At 44.2% G+C, this 21,762-nt stretch overlaps 1 protein-coding gene across 1 annotated transcript in view; it reads right to left on the bottom strand.

Annotated features, from left to right (window-relative positions):
* LOC141112014 (para-nitrobenzyl esterase-like) overlaps positions 1-6,664 on the bottom strand; it is a 43,073-nt gene extending 36,409 nt beyond the window's left edge. Inside the window, exon 1 of the mRNA XM_073604334.1 lies at positions 6,513-6,664. Within this exon, the coding sequence (XP_073460435.1) occupies positions 6,513-6,526 (14 nt within the window). The 5' untranslated portion in view covers positions 6,527-6,664. The remainder of the gene's footprint in view (positions 1-6,512) is intronic.
* Between the last annotated feature and the right edge of the window lie 15,098 nt (positions 6,665-21,762).

The raw sequence follows: 21,762 nt of genomic DNA, 5'->3' as shown, positions 1-21,762 counted from the left end.
ATTTCTGTACCACTAGACTGGGATTAACTCCTGTATCGACACAGTCAATAATAAACATTGCATAGAAGCATTAACTACAATGTGAATAATACTGTAACTTGTTTAGAGTGCATGCTATGAGAATGGCTAGGATATGGTGCAATGAGAGTTGAGAGGTAACTCTTGGCATAAGCAATACGTGATGGTCTTTGTGTAACAGCTGCCATGGGACAGTCTTTAGTCCTAACTCTTCAGCTGGCTAGCATTGGGGCCCAGTTGTACCATCAATGCACATGAGATTAGCCTCAGTCAAGCCTGCAGGCAACAATAAGGCTCCTATATGGCTGTATGGTCAGTTTCTAAAGGGCTCAGTCTCTCTAGCAGATGGTAAATCTTCCTCTGGCAAATGCAGTTCAAAAGCTCTTGATTATAAGATCTGAGACTGCTGCTGGACAGCCCCATCTTGGATGTGATCTCCACAGCAGTGGCGGCTGGTGGTATATTTTTTTTGGGGGGGTGGCAAATAATCCTCCAGCCACCACCCCAAAACGGTGGGCTCTGTGCCCTGTGCCCACCCTTTTTCAAAGCCTATTAGAGCCTCTGGCTCTAATCATGTGCTTCTAAAAAAAAAAATTGGAGTCCAGTCCCCACATGTAGATTAGGGGGGCTGGACGCATGGATTAGGGGGGTGGCGCCCCTGCACCCTGCATTACGAGCCGCCACTGCTCAGCAGCCTCAGCAGATTGATCTGTTACTGGAACAAGTATCTGCATTTTTCCCTCTGATTTCCCCTCTGTTCCTGTTCTGGTGGCAACCAAAAGTTTTGGATTTACGCTCACTTTTATTCCTGCTGAAAATAGTTCTAACTGCTAACCGCTATAAAATCCTAAAAAAAAAAAAAAAATGCTTTTGTCAACTTAAGGCTTGGTTCGCAGGCCTTAAAATAATCCTACAGGTGAGACTAAGCACAGGCGTATTGCTGCTTCTTGCATGTAGGGCAGCCTTTTCATTTCGATGGACTGTCCTACTTGCAAGAAACAAGGAAAATAAATCTCTGACTCTTTTTCAAAAAGCACTGAACCACATTAACAATGACTGGCACCACCGTGCATCTGCTAAAGGGAAGTGCATTTGTGTTGTGAAAGCACGTAATTTTGTAAGCAGTACCAGCATGCAAAGATCTGAACCTAGCCTAAATATTTTCCCAGGTCTGCCGATAGCCTGCTGTATACACTCAACTTTTTAGATTCTAGGTAACGTTTATATTAAAGTGTTACTAAACCCACTAATATGAAAAGAGTTCATCTCCCCCCCCCCCCCCCGCCCCCCACAGTGCCCACAGCTTCTAAATCTTCTTTTTACATTAAAATACTACCACTATATACCTTTTTCGCTGATCTGTATACCACGATTACATGATAAACTGCAGACTTTCTCCAGTGCTGAGAGTTCAGGAGGGTGGAGATTTTCCCTGCAGCCTGTATACACACCCACATGTGTGATGTCAATATCATGTGACCTGGCTATCTCAGAGAACAAGTAACTGTTCTCTCCAGCGTAAAAGACACAACTGACCATGTGCAGGCTGGCTATTGCCTGTGTGTTAGCTGGCCTTCCCAAGCTAAACATTGCAGGAAAGGGAGGATTTTTGCATACAGGATAAAACAGCCTTTTTACACAATGCAGAGGATTAACCCTTTAACCTCCATAGCGATTTTCCCGAGTGTGGCTCGGGGTTAAATTTCAGCACCATTAGCGGTAACCCTGAGCCACACTCGGGATTGCATTGCAGGATCCTGGTGCAGGTTACTTACATTGTCCCCAGGATCCTGCTATGTCCCCCCGCTGTGTCCTCCGCCCGATGCCTCTGTGTGCTGGGCTCCGTTCCCTGCGAGCGCTGCGACGCACGGGGGCGGAGCCCGGTGGAAAATTCAAAAAAGTGAAAAATCATAATACATACAGTACACTGTAATCTTACAGATTACATTACTGTATGAAATTATTTCACATCCCTTTTGTCCCGAGTGCTTTGTCCAATGCCCTGCATGCAGTTTTATATTATATATACTGTTCTTTCTGCCTGGAAACTTGAGATTGTCCATAGCAACCAAAAAGTGTCCCTTTACATCAAAAGTGGTTTTAAACCAGCTAGAAAATAGCGATAATAAATTAGAACACTTGCAGAATTGAGCGGTAGTGGTTTGTGGGGAAATTAATTTTATTATTATATTATTATTTTTTATAATTATTTATATTTATTATATTATAATTTATGATTTTGTGTTTCAAACTTCATCATACCCGGGATATCTACTAGACTCTTGTTTGGACAGATATAAGTGTGTTATTACTAAGAATTACAGGCCTACAATATAAAACACCAAATTTCTATGCAAAATAATTGTACCGCTTTGAGACTCAAAAATCTGACATAATCATATCGCCAGGGAGGCTAAACGGTTACTAAACCCTCGTTTAAAAAAAAAAAATTAAAATAACAAACATGTCATACTTACCTCCTCTGTTCAGTTGGTTTTGCACAGAGTGGCCCTGATCCTCCTCTTTTGGGGTCCCTCAGCAGCGCTGGTGGCTCCTCCTCTTCTCGAGTACCCTGTCGGAGAAGCTCTCTCTTTCAGGACACCCGTGTGGGCGCGCTCCCGTGTCCTGCTTCTGCGCCTATTGACACAGAAAGCAGGACTCGGCAGCGGGAGCCAATGACTGCGCTGCTATCAATCTATCCAATCAACACAAGAGACACCAGCCATAGCCGGTGTGCTCATCCCTGGGGCGAGAAAGACAGGGGTCTGGGGGCTGCAGCATTAAAGAAGGTTTTTCACCTTAACGCATAGAATGCGTTAAGGTGAAAAACCACGAGGGTTTACAACCCCTTTAAGTTCCACAGCAGCATGCTATGCTGCATATATACAGACAGATTTTACTGTTCATGGTTTAGTAACACTTTAAGAGTACTAATTTAGATGATACATGCAGCTATAAGAAGAGCCAAGCTTTCTTATGTGTATACAGGACTGATTGTCAAAAAAGAAATCACTTAAATCTTTGTTTTTCTGCATCTGATGTCAAACACTGTGCACTCCACTTTTTGGAGGTTTAAAGGGGTCCTTATACTAGACACTATATTGTCAAAATTATTGGGACGATTGCCTTTACCACACACATGAACTTTAATGGCATCCCAGTCTTAGTCCATAGGGTTCAATATTGAGTTGGCCCATCCTTCGTAGGTATAACAGCTTCAACTCTTCTTCTGGGAAGGCTGTCAAGTTCCTCCACCCCAAACTCGCTCATCCATGTCTTTATGGACCTTGATTTGTGCTCTGGTGCAGTCATGTTGGAACAGGAAGTGGTCGTCCCCAAACTGTTCCCAAAAAGTTGGGAGAATGAAATTGTCTTGGTATGCTGAAGCCCTACGAGTTCCCTTCACTGGAACTAAGGGGCCAAGCCCAATCCCTGAAAAACAACCCCACACCATAATCCACCCCCCCTCCATCAAATGATTTGGACCAGTGCACAAAGCAAGGCCTATAAAGACAAGGATGAGCGAGTTTAGAGTGGAGGAACTTGACTGGCCTGCACAGAGTCCTGACCTCAACCCGGGATGAATTAGAGCAGAGACTGCAAGCCAGGCCTTCTCGTTCACATCATTGCCTGACCTCACAAATGCGCTTCTGGAAGAATGGTCAAACATTCCCATAGACACACTCCTAAACCTTGTGGACAGCCTTCCCAGAAGAGTTGAAGCTGTTTTAGCTGCAAAGGGTGGGCCAACTCAATATTGAACCCTACGGACGAAGACTGGGATGCCATGAAAGTTCATGTGTTTGTAAGGCTGGGTTCACAATTATGTGAATTGGATGTGGGTTTCTCCGCATCCAATTCATATGATAGGAGACTGTGACCAGCTCTCAATGGAGCCGGTTCACACAGCTCCAGGACAGCTACGGTCTGCACTGGAAAAGGGTCCTGTGCATCTGTAGCTCTGTTTCAGGTCCGAATTCAGGTCAACAATTTGTACCGGATTCGCACCTGAAATGGCGAACAGGGACGCACTGGACCCCCTGCTGCAAGCTGCGGCCACAGCTAGTGTGAACCCGGCCTCCAGGCCCAATAATGAACCCAATAATTATCCAATTACCCAATACTTTTGGTAATATAGTGTAACTCTTTAATTTCCTGTTTGTCAATGGCTAAAACTGTACACTCAAGATCGATGTAACTTTTACTTGAGGGTGGAAGGTACAGGTGAAGATGTCCAGCCCTGCTGCTGGCAGCCTGTAAATCTCTATGGTGGGATGAAATCAGCTGCAGCTGGACGGTGCAAGCATTCTGCATTTCGAGCATTCGTCCCTGAGTGCATACTGCTTTAAATGTTAGTACGGCTCAGTGAATCACCAGTAAGGATGGGCTCAGGCTAATCGCAGGCAGTGAGACATTTCCCGATCTGTGCAGCCGCGGATCGGGAAATGTCTCGCTGCCTGTGATTAGCGGGGCAAATGCTCAGTGTGCATGAGACCTAAGTGGCCCTATTCAGATATAAATTGAATATAATAGACAGAAAACAATTAGCATTGTGTAATAGTTACATACATTTATAAAAAGAGCATCATTTGTTGAGACAAAATCTAAAAGTATCAAAGTAAATGAGGCTAAAGTTTACAGTGCCTTGAAAAAGTATTCACACCCCTTGAAATTTTCCACATTTTGATATGTTACAACCGAAAACATAAATGTATTTTTTTGGGATTTTATGTGATAGACCAACACAAAGTGGCACATAATTGTAAAGTGGAAGGAAAATGATAAAATGGCTTTCAATTTTTTTTTACAAATAAATATGTGAAAAGCGTGGCGTGCATTTGTATTCAGCCCCCCTTTTACTCTGATACCCCTAACTAAAATCTAGTGGAACCAATTGCCTTCAGAAGTCACCTAATTAGTAAATAGAGTCCAGCTGTGTTTAATTTAATCTCAGTATTAATACAGCTGTTCTGTGAAGCCCACAGAGGTTTGTTAGAGAATCTTCGTGAACAAACAGCATCATGAAGGCCAATGAACACACCAGACAGGTCAGGGATAAAGTTGTGAAGAAGTTTAAAGCAGGGTTAGGTTCTAAAAAAATATCCCAAGCTTTGAACATCTCATGGAGCACTGTTCAATCCATCATCGGAATATGGAAAGAGTATGGCACAACTGCAAACCTAACAAGACATGGCCGTCCACCTAAACTGACAGGTCGGGCAAGGAGAGCATTAATCAGAGAAGCAGCCAAGAGGTCCATGGTAACTCTGGAGGTGCTGCAGAGATCCACAGCCCAGATGGGAGAATCTGTCCACAGGACAACTATTAGTCGTGCACTCCACAAATCTGGCCTTTCTGGAAGAGTGGCAAGAAGAAAGCCATTGTTAAAAGAAAGCCATAAGAAGTCCCGTTTACAGTTTGTGAGAAGCCATGTGGAGGACACAGCAAACATGTGGAAGAAGGTGCTCTGGTCAGATGAGACCAAAATTGAACTTCTTGACCTAAAAGCAAAATGCTGTGTGTGGCAGAAAACTAACACTGTACATCACCCTGAACACACCATCCCCACCGTGAAACATGGTGGTGGCAGCATCATGTTGTGGGGATACTTTTCTTCAGCAGGGACAGGGAAGCTGGTCAGAGTTGATGGGAAGATGGATGGAGCCAAATACAGGGCAATCTTAGAAGAAAACCTGTTCGAGTCTGCAAAAGACTTGAGACTGGGGCAGAGGTTCACCTTCCAGCAGAACAACAACCCTAAACATACAGCCAGAGCTACAATGGAATGGTTTAGATCAAAGTATATTCATGTGTTAGAATGGCCCAGTCAAAGTCCAGACCAAAATCCAATTGAGAATCTGTGGCAAGACTTGAAAATTGCTGTTCACAGACGCTCTCCATCCAATCTGACAGAGCTTGAGCTATTTTGCAATGAAGAATGGGCAAAAATGTCCCTCTATAGATGTGCAAAGCTGGTAGAGACATCCCCAAAAATACTTGTAGCTGTAATTGCAGAGAAAGGTGCTTCTACAAAGTATTGATTTAGGGGGGCTGAATACAAATGCACACCACACTTTTTCACATCAACCACACATGGTTTCATCAACTATTTACCATTTTCCTTGCACTTCACAATTATGTGCCACTTTGTGTTGGTCGATCACATAAAATCCCAATAAAATACATTTAGATTTTTGGTTGTAACATGACAAAATGTAAAAAATTTCAAGGGGTGTGAATACTTTTTCAAGGCACTGTATGTATAGAGGGAAGTGACACTGAGCTAGCAAGTGACAACACAGACAGATAAGATACTGGCTGTCCTGTGACTCTGATCACTATGTATATAAACACCACAAACTAAAAGTGACGACAAGGCTTCCATACCACCCGAATGTGACTAGAAAGAGGTGTAAGCTGCCATCCTCATGAAAACTCCCCACATCCCTTCCCTTGACCCCAGAGCTGTCCCCCATGAGAAGACTTTTACTTACTTGTTCCCCGCCATTCTTCTTTACTTCAACATGGAATCACATACTTCCTCCTCCCTGCAAGGCTAACCTTTGTTCTGTTTCTAGAATGTATCACCCAGCACCGTCTAACCGGCCAAGTGACATTACATCAAACAAACTGCAGTGACAATATTGTGACAAGAGTCCATGTGCTTCATCAGAGGATAGATGCTGCGTTATTCCTTATAGAGGTATGGAATGCTGTTCATCCAGGGAGCCCAGTCTGTGCACTTCTACCAGTCCTGATATTTTCCTGGCTGAACTGGAATGCCTCAATAAAGCCCTGGAAATTTTTAAAGTTGGACTTTAGGAAGCCTATTTTTTAACCACCTTACCCCAGGCCAATTGTGACCTTTCTGTCATACATGTAAGAATCAGCATTTTGTTGTTAGAAAATTACTTAGAACTCTCAAACATATTTTTTTTTTAAAAGCACAATATTTCAGCAGCCATTTTCGAAATGCAAATTTTTAGGAAAAACCCGCTTTGAATTTTAGTGCACACAAACAGAATTTAATACCCAGGTTTTTTTTGGCAAAATATAAAAGCTGATGTTATGCCGAGTAAACAGATACCTAACATGTCATGCTTTAAAATGGTGTATACGTATTTACGTACCTCGCAGTGGCGCCCTGGCCTCCCAGATGTGACTTAAACATTATGGACCTGTCTCAATTTATGTGAAGTCTGTGTTTTATTGTGTCTGTTGTATGCCATTAAGTTAAAAAAAAAAAAAAAAAAAAAAAGGCATACGCCTGTGAAACGGCGACAAACTGCAGTTGCAGTAAAAATCTTCATAGGCAACGCTTTTTGACCTTATGCACACTGGTTTATTGTAAACGCTGTTTCTCCTTACAGTAGGAATCGGCATTGAAAATGCACCTAAGCTGTGTTTTTTCAAATGCGTTTAGATGCGTTTAGTGTTCGGGCGAAATTTTTGTTTCATTGGCCAGAATTTTAATTTATCCTGGCAATTGAAATGAATAAACGATAGCGCCTAGCACTTAGACATGCTTAGCTGTGTTTGGCATTTTTTATGCCCAAAAGCTCCTCTCCTGATGTTTCTGTGTTTAGGAGAAGGAGCATTGACTGGCTCCAAACGCTGCTGCTCCTAACCTCCTCTAAAAACATGGCATGTGCATGGACACGTAGGCTTTTATTGAAGTGCGTTCAGGGGCAAAAACACCAAAAGTCCCAAAAATTTCAGTTTAGGAGCAGCAGTGTGCATGAGGCCTAAAAGTACTAAAAGTCAGGTTACCAGTTTAGAGTTACACAGGGAGTCTTGGGTGGACCCCCCTTCGATGCCCTGTAGAAGTGATTGAGTGACTATTTAGCTACTCAGATCACTTCTACAAAAAAGACCATCGCCGGCTGAAAATTTTGATACTGGGATAACGAGGCATAGTTACATAGTAGGTGAGGTTGAAAAAAGACACAAGTCCATCAAGTCCAACCTATCTGAGTGATATGTCAGTATTACATTGTATATCCCTGTATGTTGCGGTCGTTCAGGTGACTATCTAATAGTTTTTTGAAACTATCGATGCCCCCCTGCTGAGACCACCGCTTGTGGAAGGGATGTCCACATCCTTGCCGCTCTTACAGTAAAGAACCCTCTACGTACTTTAAGGTTAAACCTCTTTTCTTCTAATTTTAATGGGTGGCCATGTGTCTTGTTAAACTTGCTTCCGCAAAAAAGTTTTATCCCTATTGTGGGGTTACCAGTACGGTATATGTAAATTGAAATCATATCCCCTCTCAAGCGTCTCTTCTCCAGAGAGAATAAATTCAGTGCTCGCAACCTTCCTTCATAACTAATGTCTTCCAGACCCTTTATTAGCTTTGTTGCCCTTCTTTGTACTCGCTCTATTTCCAGTACCTCCTTCCTGAGGACTGGTGCCCAGAACTGGACAGCATACTCCAGGTGCGGCTGGACCAGAGTCTTGTAGAGCAGGAGAATTATTGCTTTATCCCTGAAGATAATCCCTTTTTTAATGTATGCCAATATTCTGTTTTCTTTGTTAGCAGCAGCTTGGCATTGCATGCCATTAATGAGCCTATCATCTACTAGGACCCCCAGGTCCTTTTCCATTCTAGATTCCCCCAGAGGTTCTCCCCCCAGTGTATAGGTTGCATTCATATTTTTGCCATCCAAATGCATTATTTTACATGTTTCTACATTATAATCTCATTTGCCATGTAGCTGCCTACCCCATTAATTTGTTCAGGTCTTTTTGCAAGGTTTCCACATCCTGCAGAGAAGTTATTCCCCTGCTTAGCTTAGTATCTTCCGCAAAAACAGAGATTGAACTGTTTACCCCATCCTCCAGGTCATTTATGAACAAATTAAATAGGATTGGTCCCAGCACAGAACCCTGTGGGACCCCACTACCCACCCCTAACAATTCCAAATATTCCCCCATATATCACCACCCTCTGAACTCTCCCTTGTAGCCAGTTTTCAATCCATGTACTCACCCTATGTTCCATGCCAATGGACCTTATTTTGTACAGTAAATGTTTATGGGGAACTGTGTCAAATGCTTTTGAAAAAACCAAATACACAACGTCTACGGGCCTTCCTTTATCTAGATGGCAACTCACCTCCTCATAAAAGGTTAATAGATTAGTTTGGCAAGAACGATTCTTCATGAATCCATGCTGATTACTGCTGATACCGCTTTCATTACTATAATCTTCTTGCCTTCCAAGAGCTTGCATACTATTAATGTTAGGCTAACTGGTCTGTAATTCCCAGGGATGTATTTTGGGCCCTTTTTAAATATCGGTGCTACATTGGCTTTTCTCCAATCCGCTGGTACCATTCCAGTCAGTAGACTGTCAGTAAAAATTAGGAACAATGGTCAGGCAATTACTTGACTGAGTTCCCTAAGCATCCTCGGGTATAAGCCATCCGGTCCCGGTGATTTATTAATGTTAAGTTTCCCAAGTATAATTCTAATTCTGTCCTCTCTTAGCCATGAGGGTGCTTTCTGTGATGTGTCACGAGGATAAACACTGCAGTTTTGGTTACTGAAGCCCCCCGATTCCCTCGTGAAAATTGAGGAGAAGAGTCAAATTCAATACCTTCGTCATCTCCCAAACTTTTGTAACCAGATGTCCTTCCTCCTCCTTTATGGGACCAATATGGTCTGTCCTCTGTTTTCTACTGTTTACATACTTAAAGAATTTCTTGGGATTTTTTTTTGCTCTCCTCCGCTATGTGTCTTTCGCATTCTATCTTTGCCGCCCTAATTGCACCCTTACATTTCTTGTTGCATTCTTTCTAAAGTTTGAATGCTGATGATGATCCCTCAACTGTGTATTTTTTGAAGGCCTTCTCTTTTGCTTTTATATGCATTTTTACATTGGCGTTAAGTGGTTGTACTGGAATGCATCATCCCGGTATAACCACCTCAACACAAGGACAAACAGGTACCCTAAGGGGCTGAAGTGGTTAAAGTGGTTAAAATTACATTGGCAATACCGGTCTCTTCCAGGTGCCACTTGAGTGACTTGCCATTTATATCCACTTGAGGACCAGGCTTATTCTCAGTATTTTTTGCTAGAAAGCTACTTAGAACCCCCAAACATCATACAGTGTGTGTGTATATATATATATATATATTTGTATATTTGTAGTCAGATTCTTCGCAATAATCCTAACTACCAAGACCTGAGGTGTGCCTTGTCCTGGCTGTTCAGTATGACTAAAAGAGGGCATACCCTGAATGAATATGAATGAAATGTAAATGAAATAATAAAAGTATGGGGGAACGGGTGGGTGGGAACCTGGAAGTGATCCGAAAAAGGATCTGATGGAGGGGGAGGAGGGATATATAGCCCTCAGACTCCTCCTACAAATCCAGGCTAGCCTGCGGCCAGCCTTCACACTTGTAGTCAGAGTCTTCACTTGGAAATTCGATAATCCTAACTACCAAGACCCGAGGTGTGCCTTGGCCTGGCTGATCAGTATGCCTAAAAGAGGGCAAAAAGAGACCCAAAGTAGGTGTGATGTGAAAGCTTCAATGAAGGGCCAGCAACAGCCATCTGTCCAGAAAATAGCGAAAGCCTGGATGCCTACAAAAGGGATGAAACACGTATGAAACAGCTAAAACAGGAGGAACTCCAGTGTCCCATGTACCTGATGATGAAAGAAGGGACCCACAAAGTTGCCTCAGATCCTGATGAATATCCAAAAAAGGCTTTAGGATATGAGCCTAATATGGAAGGTAGACCTGGACATGAGAACAAACTGTTTGTGGTGAGAGGACGCATGGGGAAAGGGAGAAAGAGCTGACCAAAGGAATATTGCAGAGAAGGATGTATACTTGAATCCAATACCGTACCTGTGATATGGTAATGACCACGAACCCCTAGCTTGTCCCTCTATACTAAACATGGAGAAGTTGTGAGCCTAGCAACAGGGAATTGCCTAGAGCACTAACTGGTAACTGAGCCAAGGGTAGGAGACAGGAAGTCTGAAAAACCACGAAAACCTGGTCGGTAACTGGTAGCCATGCCAAGAGAACATCCCTGACTACCTTTATCATGGCTCAGAGAGGGTGAGCTGCAAAAAAATGGACAGACTGACAGGAGTTTGTAGGGGCCTGAAATGCTGGTCACCTAATAGATACTTGATAGTGTTGGCAGATGGCCAAAATGCAGAAGCAATATGCAGCAAAAGCCAGAGACATGAACCTATGAACCTTCCCACCCTTGGTAGAAGCCCTCGAAATACTCTGGATAAAGAACCATAGGCCAGATCGATCGCCTGATCAGGCTAGCCCCTAGTTCCACATGCCACTGTGAAGAAATGCCAACATCGCCTGCAGGTGCCCAGAGAAGAGCAGGAGCCAGGGTCACCGCTGACTCCTCCGCTCTAGCCGAGTGGGCTATTATCCCCTCCATTCTGCCTAATAATTATAGCATGGACGTAAGAGCGTATTAAGTACCGCATGAATCTGGGTTAAGAATCATGCATAGAAACATATTCTGTTGGTGGATGGAAGAGGTTGGGACAGAGTTAGGAATAACAACCTAAAAAATACTGCACCCCCCCCAGCTGAGGCCGGGAAAGGGATACACCAGTGATAAAACTCAGCTATGAGTTTGGTATGGTCCCACCCCTACCTGATGGGGTGCTACCATGCACTGAACCCCCACGCGACGATGGAGAGATGAATGCGAATTTGACGCTTCCGGAATGTGCATCATGCCCTGATCTAAACTAGAGAAAAGAGAACACAAACACAACTAGAAACACAAACTAGAGAAAAGAGAACAACCGACCCATGAACCACAACACCCCTTCATACCTGACAAGTATGAGGATGTAGGTGCAGAAATGACAAGACCAACAGCACGTGAATGTGAACCTAAAGACAACACCACCCTAGTGTATGCAGAAAGCAAGCCCGAGCAACCTGCAGCGCCAAGACAGGCAGTTAAAAACGAACACTCAGGGCTGATGTACCCAGACTGTGGTGGGTTGTAGTAAAGGTGTAACGGAGAGTGTGCATGTCTGACGTATGGTATACGGGCGAGAAGATTGTGGGACGACAATCAATTAAAAACGAAACCTCAGCCCGTATGGGTCCGTAGACGTGACAGACCCTGGATGTGAGCACTAGCTAACAGAAATGCTACGACAGGCATGCTACGAAACGAAAGGCTACGACAGAAAACAGACAGGTAGCAACTGAAACCCTCAGGGCTAGTGTACCCACAGACCGTGGTGGGTAGTCGTACAGTTGTAATGAAATGAACGTGCATCATATGACGTATGTTATATGGGCGAGAAGATTGTGGTCAAACATTTAAAACGAAACCTCAGCCCATATGGATCCATAGATGTGACAGACCCTGGATGTGAGCAATGCTGACAGGAATGTTATGAATTAAATGCTACGACAGGACAATGCTAAGAAAGAAAGCTACCCAGGAAACTGCTACGACAGGAAAATTGCTGCGGCAGGAAAATCGCTACGAATGAAAACTACACAGGAAAATGCTATGACAGGAAAAAACGCTATGACAGGTAAATTGCTACAACAGTAAAATCGCTACGAATGAAAGCTACACAGGAAAATTGCTACAAATGAAAGCTACACAGGAAAATCGCTACGACAGGAAAATCATTACGAATGAAAGCTACACAGGAAAATCAATATGACAGGAAAATCGCTACAACAGGAAAATCGATACGAATGAAAGCTACACAGAAAACGCTACGAAAGGAAACGCTATGAATCAAATGCTACGACAGGAAATGTTATGAATGAAAACTACATGGGAAAAAGCTATGACAGGAAAATGCTGCGACAAGAAAATCATTTACGACTGAAAGCTACAACAGGAAAATGCAATGAATGAAAGCCACATGGGAAAATGCTGCGACAGGAAAATTGCTATGACAGAAATGCTATGACAGGAAAATCGCTACAAAAGAAAGCTACACAGGAAAATGCTACGACAGGAAAATTTGCTATAACAGGAAAAATCGCTACAATAGGAAAATCGCTACAACAGGAAAATCACTGCGAATAAAAGCTACACAGGAAAATGCTACGACAGGAAAATGCTATTAACAAAAACTACACGGGAAAAAGCTACAACAGGAAAGTGCTGCATCAGGAAAATGCAACAAATGAAAGCTACACGGGAAGATGCTACAACAGGAAAATTACTACGACAGGAAAATCGCTACGACAGAAATGCTACGAATGAAAGCTATGAATGAAATGCTGCGGACAAAATACCATGATTGAAATGCTACAATCAAAGCTGCGACAGGAATGCTGAGAACAACGACTGATGCTGCCAGAGTGTAGAAACCCAGCTATGACAGAAGAAATGCTGTGACAGAAGAAACACTATGACAGGAAAACGCAGTGACAGAAAAGCTATGATGAACTCACTGTGACAGAACCGCTATGACAGGAACGCAGACCATGCTGACAAAAACTGTTGTGATCGATCTGCTATGACAGGAAAATGCCATGACCAAACCACTTTGACTGACCCACTGCTTTTGGAACCCGCTGCGACTGGAACCCGCTCACGACAGCACCGGTTATGACTAAACATGCAGTGACAGGAACACTATAACTAAACGCCTGCTGACAGCACCTAAGACGACAGTACCTGCTGTGACTGTGACATGCTGACAGTCCCTCCTCAGGCCAGAACCCGCTGGACTGGAACGCTATGACTGGACATGTTATGACCAAGACGTTGAGGCTGGACACGCTGACCGACCATGCTAGGACGCACCCGCACCCGCTAGACTGAACCCGCCAGACTGGAACGTGCCAAGGGGGGGTGAAAACTTTTGACAGGAACTGTATGTACAGTATATGGCAAAAGCCTTGCAGGGTGGTCAGTTTGCACAGTAAATTCTGTTAATCCTCTGTCAATCATGTTTACATAGTCCGTTTGTCTGGTGCAAATATGCTTAAATCCCATTCAAAGCTGCACGCATGAGGTACAATGTGCTGTGTGCACTTTGCGTGCTTTAAGTGTGTTTAAACATGTGGTGCATTGAACTCTATAATATATGTATTATGCTGCAAATTACTTAAAAGCAGGACTTCCAATAAACCACAGCCACAATCACCCAAAACATCAAAAAGTAAGTGGATATGGCAAGCATGAATATGGATATAGAAAATAATATGTTCCACCTGTATATTGTACCGTTTACAATGTACAATGGTAAACAAAAACTTTGGAAAAATTATTTCAGAAACTCCAAAGTTTGACTAGAGAGAAGAGGGAGGACGGAAGCCATCCCCCGGCGCGAGCACCGGGGAAAGCAGGACGGCGCCCCCTCGAAGATGCTGGATAGAGCATGTGAACATCGGCAGGTGGTCCTTCTCGATGGCACCGGGAGAAGCGGGCGGATGGCGGTCATTCCTCCCCCCTCCGGCGTGAGAAGCGGGTGGATAGACGTGCGAATGCTCCCCCCCCCCCCCCGTGAATCCGGCTATACGCTGAGGTGATAAGAAGGTGGGTGGGCGGGCGGTCTCCCCGGTGGTGCCCGGCGTGAGCACCAAGAGAGGAACCGCCACCCCTGTTGCAGCCGACCGCCGCTCAGCAAGGACCCGGAAGTGACGTGGGTGTAACCTGGAAATGATCCGCCAAAGGATCTGATGGGGGAGGAGGAGGGATATATAGCCCTCAGACTCCTCCTACAAATTCAGCCTTGAAATATATATATATATATATATATATATATATACACACACACATACATATACACATAGTGTGTGTGTGTGTATACATATACAATGCTGTGAAAAAGTATTTGGCACCTTTCAGATTTTTTATTTTTTTGCATATTTGTCACACTTAAATGACTCAGATCATGAAACAAATTTTTATTATTACACAAAGATAACCTGAGTAAATACAAAATGCAGTTTTTAAATGATGGTTTCATTTATTAAGGCAAAAAAGCTGTCCAAACCTGCCTGGCTTTATGTGAAAAAGTAATTGCCCCCTAAACCTAATAACTGGTTGTGCTACCCTTGGAGGCAACAACTGCAATCAAGCGTTTGCAATAACATCCAATGAGTCTTTCACATTGCTGTGAAGCAATTTTGGCTCACTCTTCTTTGCAAAATTGTTTTAATTCAGCCACATTAGAGGGTTTTCCATCATGAACGGCCTAAGGTGTAAAGTCATGATACAGCATGTCAATTGGATTTAGGTCCGGGCTTTGACTAGGCCACTCCAAAACCTAAATTTTGCTTTGTTTAAACCATTTGGAGGTGGACTTGCTTGTTGTTGTGTTTTGGATCATTGTCCTGCTGCATAACCCAAGTGCACTTGAGCTTGAGGTCACGAACTGATAGCCGGACATTCTCCTTTAGGATTTTCTGGTAGCGCTCAGAATTCATGGTTCCATCAATTATGGTAAGTCATCCAGGTCCTGAAGCTGCAAAACAGCCCCAGACCATCACGCTAACACCACCATGTCTGACTGTTGGTATGATGTTCTTATTATGAAATGCCGTATTGGTTTTATGCTAGATGTAACGTGACGCACAATTTCCAAAAAGTAACATTTTTATCTCTTCAGGCCACAGAATATTTGCCTAAAAGTCTTGGGGATAATCAATATGTTTTTTGGTAAATGTGAGATGAGACTTTGTGTTCTTTTTGGTCTTGGTGGTTTTGGCCTTGGAACTCTCCCATGGATACCATTTTTGCCCAGTCTATTTCTTATTGTTGAATATTGTTGAATCATGAACACTGATCTTATCTGAGGCAAGGGAGGCCTGCAGTTCTTTAGATGTTGTTCTAGGTTTCTTTATGCCCTCCTGGATAAGTCCTCGTCTTGCTCTTGGAGTAAGTTTGTAGGCCGGCCACTCCTGGGAAGGTTCACCACTGTTCCAAGTTATCTCCATTTGTGGATAATGGCTCTCCCTGTGGTTCACTGGAGTTCCAAAGCCTTAGAAATGGCTTTGAAATCCTTCCTAAACTGATGCATGTTGGTTTCTAATCTGTTTTTGAAGTTTTTTTAGATTGTGGCATGATGTGTGGCTTTTTGTGATCTGATAGCGTGCTTCACTTTGTCAGAATAATTGAAGGAGGTGCTAATTGTCACAGAGTATACGCTAGCCTGCCCCACATCCCTAAATTGCAGTACATTGAAAAGATCAAGTTGCCTCTAGGTGGGACTTTAGAAAAGAGCAGATAGCAAGATGAAGTATGAGAAAGATGTATAAAAAATATATATGATTTTATTAAGAAATATTTTAAAATGAGCACGTATGAACAATACACATATCAAAGTCTGTCTGCTCGCTGTGAGGGTGGACACAAGTGAGGACCTGCAGCACTTTGCTCTGTGATTGATCAGATCAATCCCCTGATCGTCTTCAGGCTTTATCAAAGTTCTCTGAAACACCTGCCTGCACAGCTCTCAACAAGCAGGTCCTCGTCTGCTGGCTATTTCCTGTGTCCCATCCCTCCCCCTGGCTTCCTTCTGGCAAGTAAGGGGTATATTTCGGAGGGCCAACTCTGTTCTCTATCCCCCTCCTGCTGCCGCTGGACCTACTTCCCTGTGTTGGTGTATTGACCTACCCCGCCGGGCCGGAGGCCTCGCAGGCTGACAGCTGCAACACATTCTGCTTTTAAACGATAAATTCTGGATAGGAAATTATTTCAAGAGCCATACAACTTGCACAATGTTTGTACGCTCTGCGACAAATCGCATATCCCTGATGAAGAAATAGCAATTTTGAAACATGTTGGGTTTTTTCTGTTGTGTTTATTATCAACCTAACAGATTTCTGCGATTAACAGCTATCCTTATCGAACTGTCACTGTATGACTACTTTTGTCCAGAATCTGATTGTGACTTTGATATGTGTATTGTTCATACGTGCTCATTATTTTAAAATATTTCCTAATAAAATCATATATATTTTTATACATCTTTCTCATACTTCACTTTGTCAGACAGCTTCTATTTGTATCTATACAAATTTGTATCTGTACTATTTGTATTTCTATCTGTGATTTCTTGATTCAACAGGTCTGACAGTAATCAAGCCTGGGTGTGGCAAGTGAAATTTAACTCAGCTTTCCAAAAAAATTGTGATTAATCACAGTTCATTCATGATTCAGCATGGGAGGGGGCAATTACTTTTTCACATAGGGCCAGGCAGGTTTGAACAGCTTTTTTCCCTTAATAAATTAAATAATAATATAAAAACTGCATCTTGGATATACTCGGGTTATCTTTGTGTAATATTAAAATTTGTTTGATGATCTAAATCATTTAAGTGTGAGAAATATGCAAAAAAAAATAAAATCAGGAAGGGGCAAATACTTTTTCACAGCACCTTGTGTGTGTGTAATATATATATATATATATTTTTTTTTAGCAGAGGCCCTAGAGAATAAAATGGTGGTAATTGCAATTTTTTATGTCACACGGTATTTGCACAGAGGTTTTTCAAACTCAATTTTTTTAGGAAAAATACACTTTGATGAACTTTAATTAATGATGTTATGCTGAGTAAATAGATACCTGACAAGCCATGGTTTAAAATTGCGCACACTTGGAATGACGACAAACTATGATACTTAAAAATCTCCATAGGCGACGTTTTAACATTTTTTACAGGTTACCTGTTTAGAGTTGCAAAAGAGGTCAAGCGCTAGAGTTATTGCTCTTGCATTTGCAGCGATACCTCACATGTGTGGTGCGAACACTGTTTACATTACCATGCATCACCTACGTATGAATTCGCCTTTTTTACACTGTTTCTTTAAATTTTTTGTATCACTTTTATTGCTTTCACATGGAATGTAAACATACCTTGTGACAGCAATAGCCAGTGACAGGTATTCTTTATGGAGAAATCTGGGGCCTATTAGACCCCAGATGTCTCCTCTCCGCTTAAAAGCATCTGATGAGGGGGCATGGCTTGGACATGGACAAGTGAGGAAGCAGATCTCCAGAGCTCCTCACAGTCCATAGCTCAATTAGCATGTACTGGGGAAAATACCGCACATTCACGGAGATCACTGTGATGTCCCAGCGTCGGAGAGCCTCCTCGCAACATCAGGGCTCTGACAAGCCAGGAAAGGGCTCTATAAACTCCTATTGCGGCGGCAGGCAGCTGCATGGCAGGACATCCAAGATGGCGTCCAGGAAGGGGTCGTGGAAAGGACACTGCTGCGGTTACCAGAGTATCCCAGCACCTCGCTGTGTCCCCTATACTGACATCTCTGCTGGTAAGAGACATGGCTCCCCCTGCATCCCCAGGCTCTTCAGCCTCCCAAGAGCAGGGCTCTGACATCTCAGAGCTGGTGGGTGACCAGGACCTGAAGCAGCATATATGGTCCCTCCCCACAAGGGGTGACCTGGATCATTTTGCCTCTAGAGTAGAGAAGACCTTCAGGCAAGATATTGAGCAGCTGAAGGCAGACACGACTCACTTGGGCTCAAGGCTGGAAACTTTAGAAGAAGTAGAAGAAACCGTCCCTGCTATCACTCAGCTCAGGAATAAGTGTGTGGCTCAGTATCAAAGACTTGAGACTTTTATATCCCAGCTAGATGACTATGAAAACCACAGTTGCCGCTCCAACATCCGCATACGGGGGTTGCCCAAAGCAAGAGCAGCTAAGAACATTGTTCCCACACTGCAAGGCATATTTAAGGAGATATTGGGCCTCTCCCCTACTGAAGCTGTCGAGATTGATAGAGCACACAGGGCCCTCCGACCTCCCTCACAGGATGCAGAGAATCCCTGTGACATAATCTGTAAACTACACAAGTACACGGCCAAGGAGCAAATAATGCAGCATATGCACAAACGGCCATTTTTTTACTTTGATGGTGCTCACCTATCCTTTTACTAGGATCTATCCCACCGCACCTTAATGCAACGCAGGGCTCTCCATCCTCATCTGGAAGCCTTACCCAAAACCGGTATTACCTATCGGTGGGGGTTCCCCTTTAGTCTACAGGCAGGAAGAGACTGCAAATCTGCTACCCTATGCTCCAAAGAAGATCTCCCGCACTTCCTGTCCCAGCTGGACTTGGAACTGGTGGACTTTCCAGACTGGAGGCACTCCCTGGATGTACAATTACCACCGACATCTCAACCTTGGCAACATGCTCAATCTAACTGGCGCTCCCGGGTCTACAAACACTCTTCCTCCACTGCTACGCAGCAGGCACCCACTGAGAGTAACTGAGGCACTCTCAGATTCAAGTATGGTTCTTCCTGCAACCTGTCTGGAGCCCCCAGACTTCTCCGTTACTTGACGGTGACTTTACAGATATACATGCACTTTCAGTGTGATCTTCCCTGCGACAGTGTGGGACACACTGCGCCCATTGCCCTTGGGTGCCCTGACTGAGCGGCTGCTCGATGGCTATGGTCCCCTTGCACCCCTCCCACCTTGCATCTCACCATCCGTTACCCTCCAGGAAGTTATAGCTCCTTATCCTGTGAGGAGCAGGAACTGCCTGACTCCATATGTCTGATCACGTTCCCCCCATAGGATTGGCCGTATTGGGTATTAGCCCTGTTTGGGGCATTTTGCATCACTTAGGCAGTTCCTCCTTGCTGCATGGGCTGCCTGAGTTAAGCAACCAGTTGATTGTAGGCTTACGGTAGGACATGGATGCCTCCGTTGGCACCTCTTATTGATTATTGTGGTTATCTTATGCTCTGGTTAACTCACCCCTTTTTTTCTATTCTTTGCTCTGAATTCGGAACCGCTAATGCTCTCACCTGGTTCAGCTGTTTTGAGATGGTTGTTTGGACAATCCACTCCTGATGCAACATGGCAACGGCAGGGCCATCTTAATGAAAGGCACAACTGGGCACTGCCCAGGGGCCCCAGCTGCATGGAGGGCCCCTGCACTTTCCCCAAAGAAGCTGCTCCTCGAGCCCACACTGCCTGGAAATTGGGGGCCCCCTGATAGCACTGAGAGTGATGGATACAGAGGGGAGGCAGGCTGGCAGCGGTGCACCGTGTTGTGCAGAATGATACCTATTTCACAGCCAGCAGGGAGGGGCGGGGCGGGGCGGGGCTGGAAAGCCAGTGATGCTCTGACCCCACCCCATGCAGCTTGAATGCTTGGGACTCGGAGGCCGACGGGTAGGAGCTGGAGTGGGAGCTGCTGAGTCGGCAGTACTGAGAGCCCGCCTGCGGTAATGGAATTGTGGATGGTGTCATGGTGAGCCTAGCTGTCCAGTACTGTTTGCATGGAAGGGCTTGGAATGCCCAGAGGGATGCTCTCACCGCCACCCATCCTTCTGCCTGCATGACTTGATTGGTATAAGTGAGTCCTTGTCACAGTGCTGGAGCTGGGCACAAAAGTTCACATGCACTGTATCTCCACTGGAAAAGGGGGTACTACATAGATGGAATAATGGTGCTGGGGGATATCATGGGTGTATGGGGGAAAACAATGCTGAGGGGGGATATAGGGGGTAGCGATGCTTGGGGTATCTTGGGTGGCTATAGTGCTAGAGGTATCAGGGATGTAGAGAGTCACAGGGATGTAGTGGGGTCACAGTACAAGGGGTATCTTATGGTATATGGTAACAGTGTTGGGGGAATATCTAGGGTGCAGAGAGGGATCAGCGTGCTGGGGGGATATTTGGGGTGTAGAGGGGTCAGAATGCTGGGGGGTTATGTGGGGTGCAGAGAGGGATCAGAGTAGTGGGGGAATATCTGGGGTGCAGAGGGATCAGAGTGCTGGGGGAATGTCTAGGGTGCAGAAAGGGATCAGAGTGCTGGGGGGATATCTGGGGTGCAGAGAGGGATCAGAGTGCTGGGGGAATATCTAGGGTGTAGAGGGGTCATAGTACTCTTTCCCTGTTTGGGAGGGAGGTTTGCCCACATGGACTGAATATTCGGGACAAGGGAAGTACCCCTGTTAATATAACACGTTGATACGTCTCACTGTTTCTATTATTGTTTTCATTAGGACCATGACAGATATACCCCTCTTATCTGTCTCCCCCTTTTTTATGTTCCCTTTGTTGTAAAGTAAACTAAATAAAGATTATTTAAAAAAAAAAAAAAAAAAAACATCTGAATGCACTGATCTCGGTTTCACTATTTAAAGTTGGCGCTGTTTACATCCGAGGAAGCCTAGAGTGACAAAAATACTTGTTGTTTCCGATCCCCTACCATAGAGGTGATCGGAGACGATCCGTTCTCCGGTCACCTCTATTACAAGCCGGCACAACTGCTGGATCGGATGGCTGGAGAGGCACTGGAGGGCAGTGGGGGGGGGGGGGCCCTTTCTGCCACCTGTAAAAGCAATCCAGCAGCTAATTACCTGCTAGGAATGGTTTTACTTTGTAGAGCTTCACTGGCTCCAAAAAGCAATACCAGGGTTATGCCTGACAGCTGCAGCCATAACTCTTGTATAATCACTTGCAGTTAATCATGTACATGTACATGATTCGTCAGCAAGTGAATGTACTGAACACAGGATTGTTAACTTGACATCGCTTCACCATTCAGAGAATTTCTTAAATTTTTTTCAACGAATTCAAGGCTTTCTCTAATTGGACAATGCGAAGAGGACGGGTGGGAGACATCATTCAATCAGAGAACGCCTTGTATTTAACTTTAAAAAAAAACCTCAAGATGTTCTTTGAATGGTGAAGGTGGCATTTGAGTGACCCCCTGTGTTCAGTATACAGGAGGCAAGTCCCTCAAGCAGCACTTGGAATGTATGTAG

The sequence above is a fragment of the Aquarana catesbeiana genome, linkage group LG11 (assembly GCF_042186555.1).
Source record: "Aquarana catesbeiana isolate 2022-GZ linkage group LG11, ASM4218655v1, whole genome shotgun sequence".
NCBI lineage: Eukaryota > Metazoa > Chordata > Amphibia > Anura > Ranidae > Aquarana > Aquarana catesbeiana.
Note: the sequence above shows the minus strand (reverse complement) of the source record. Positions and strands in the feature narration are given on the sequence as shown.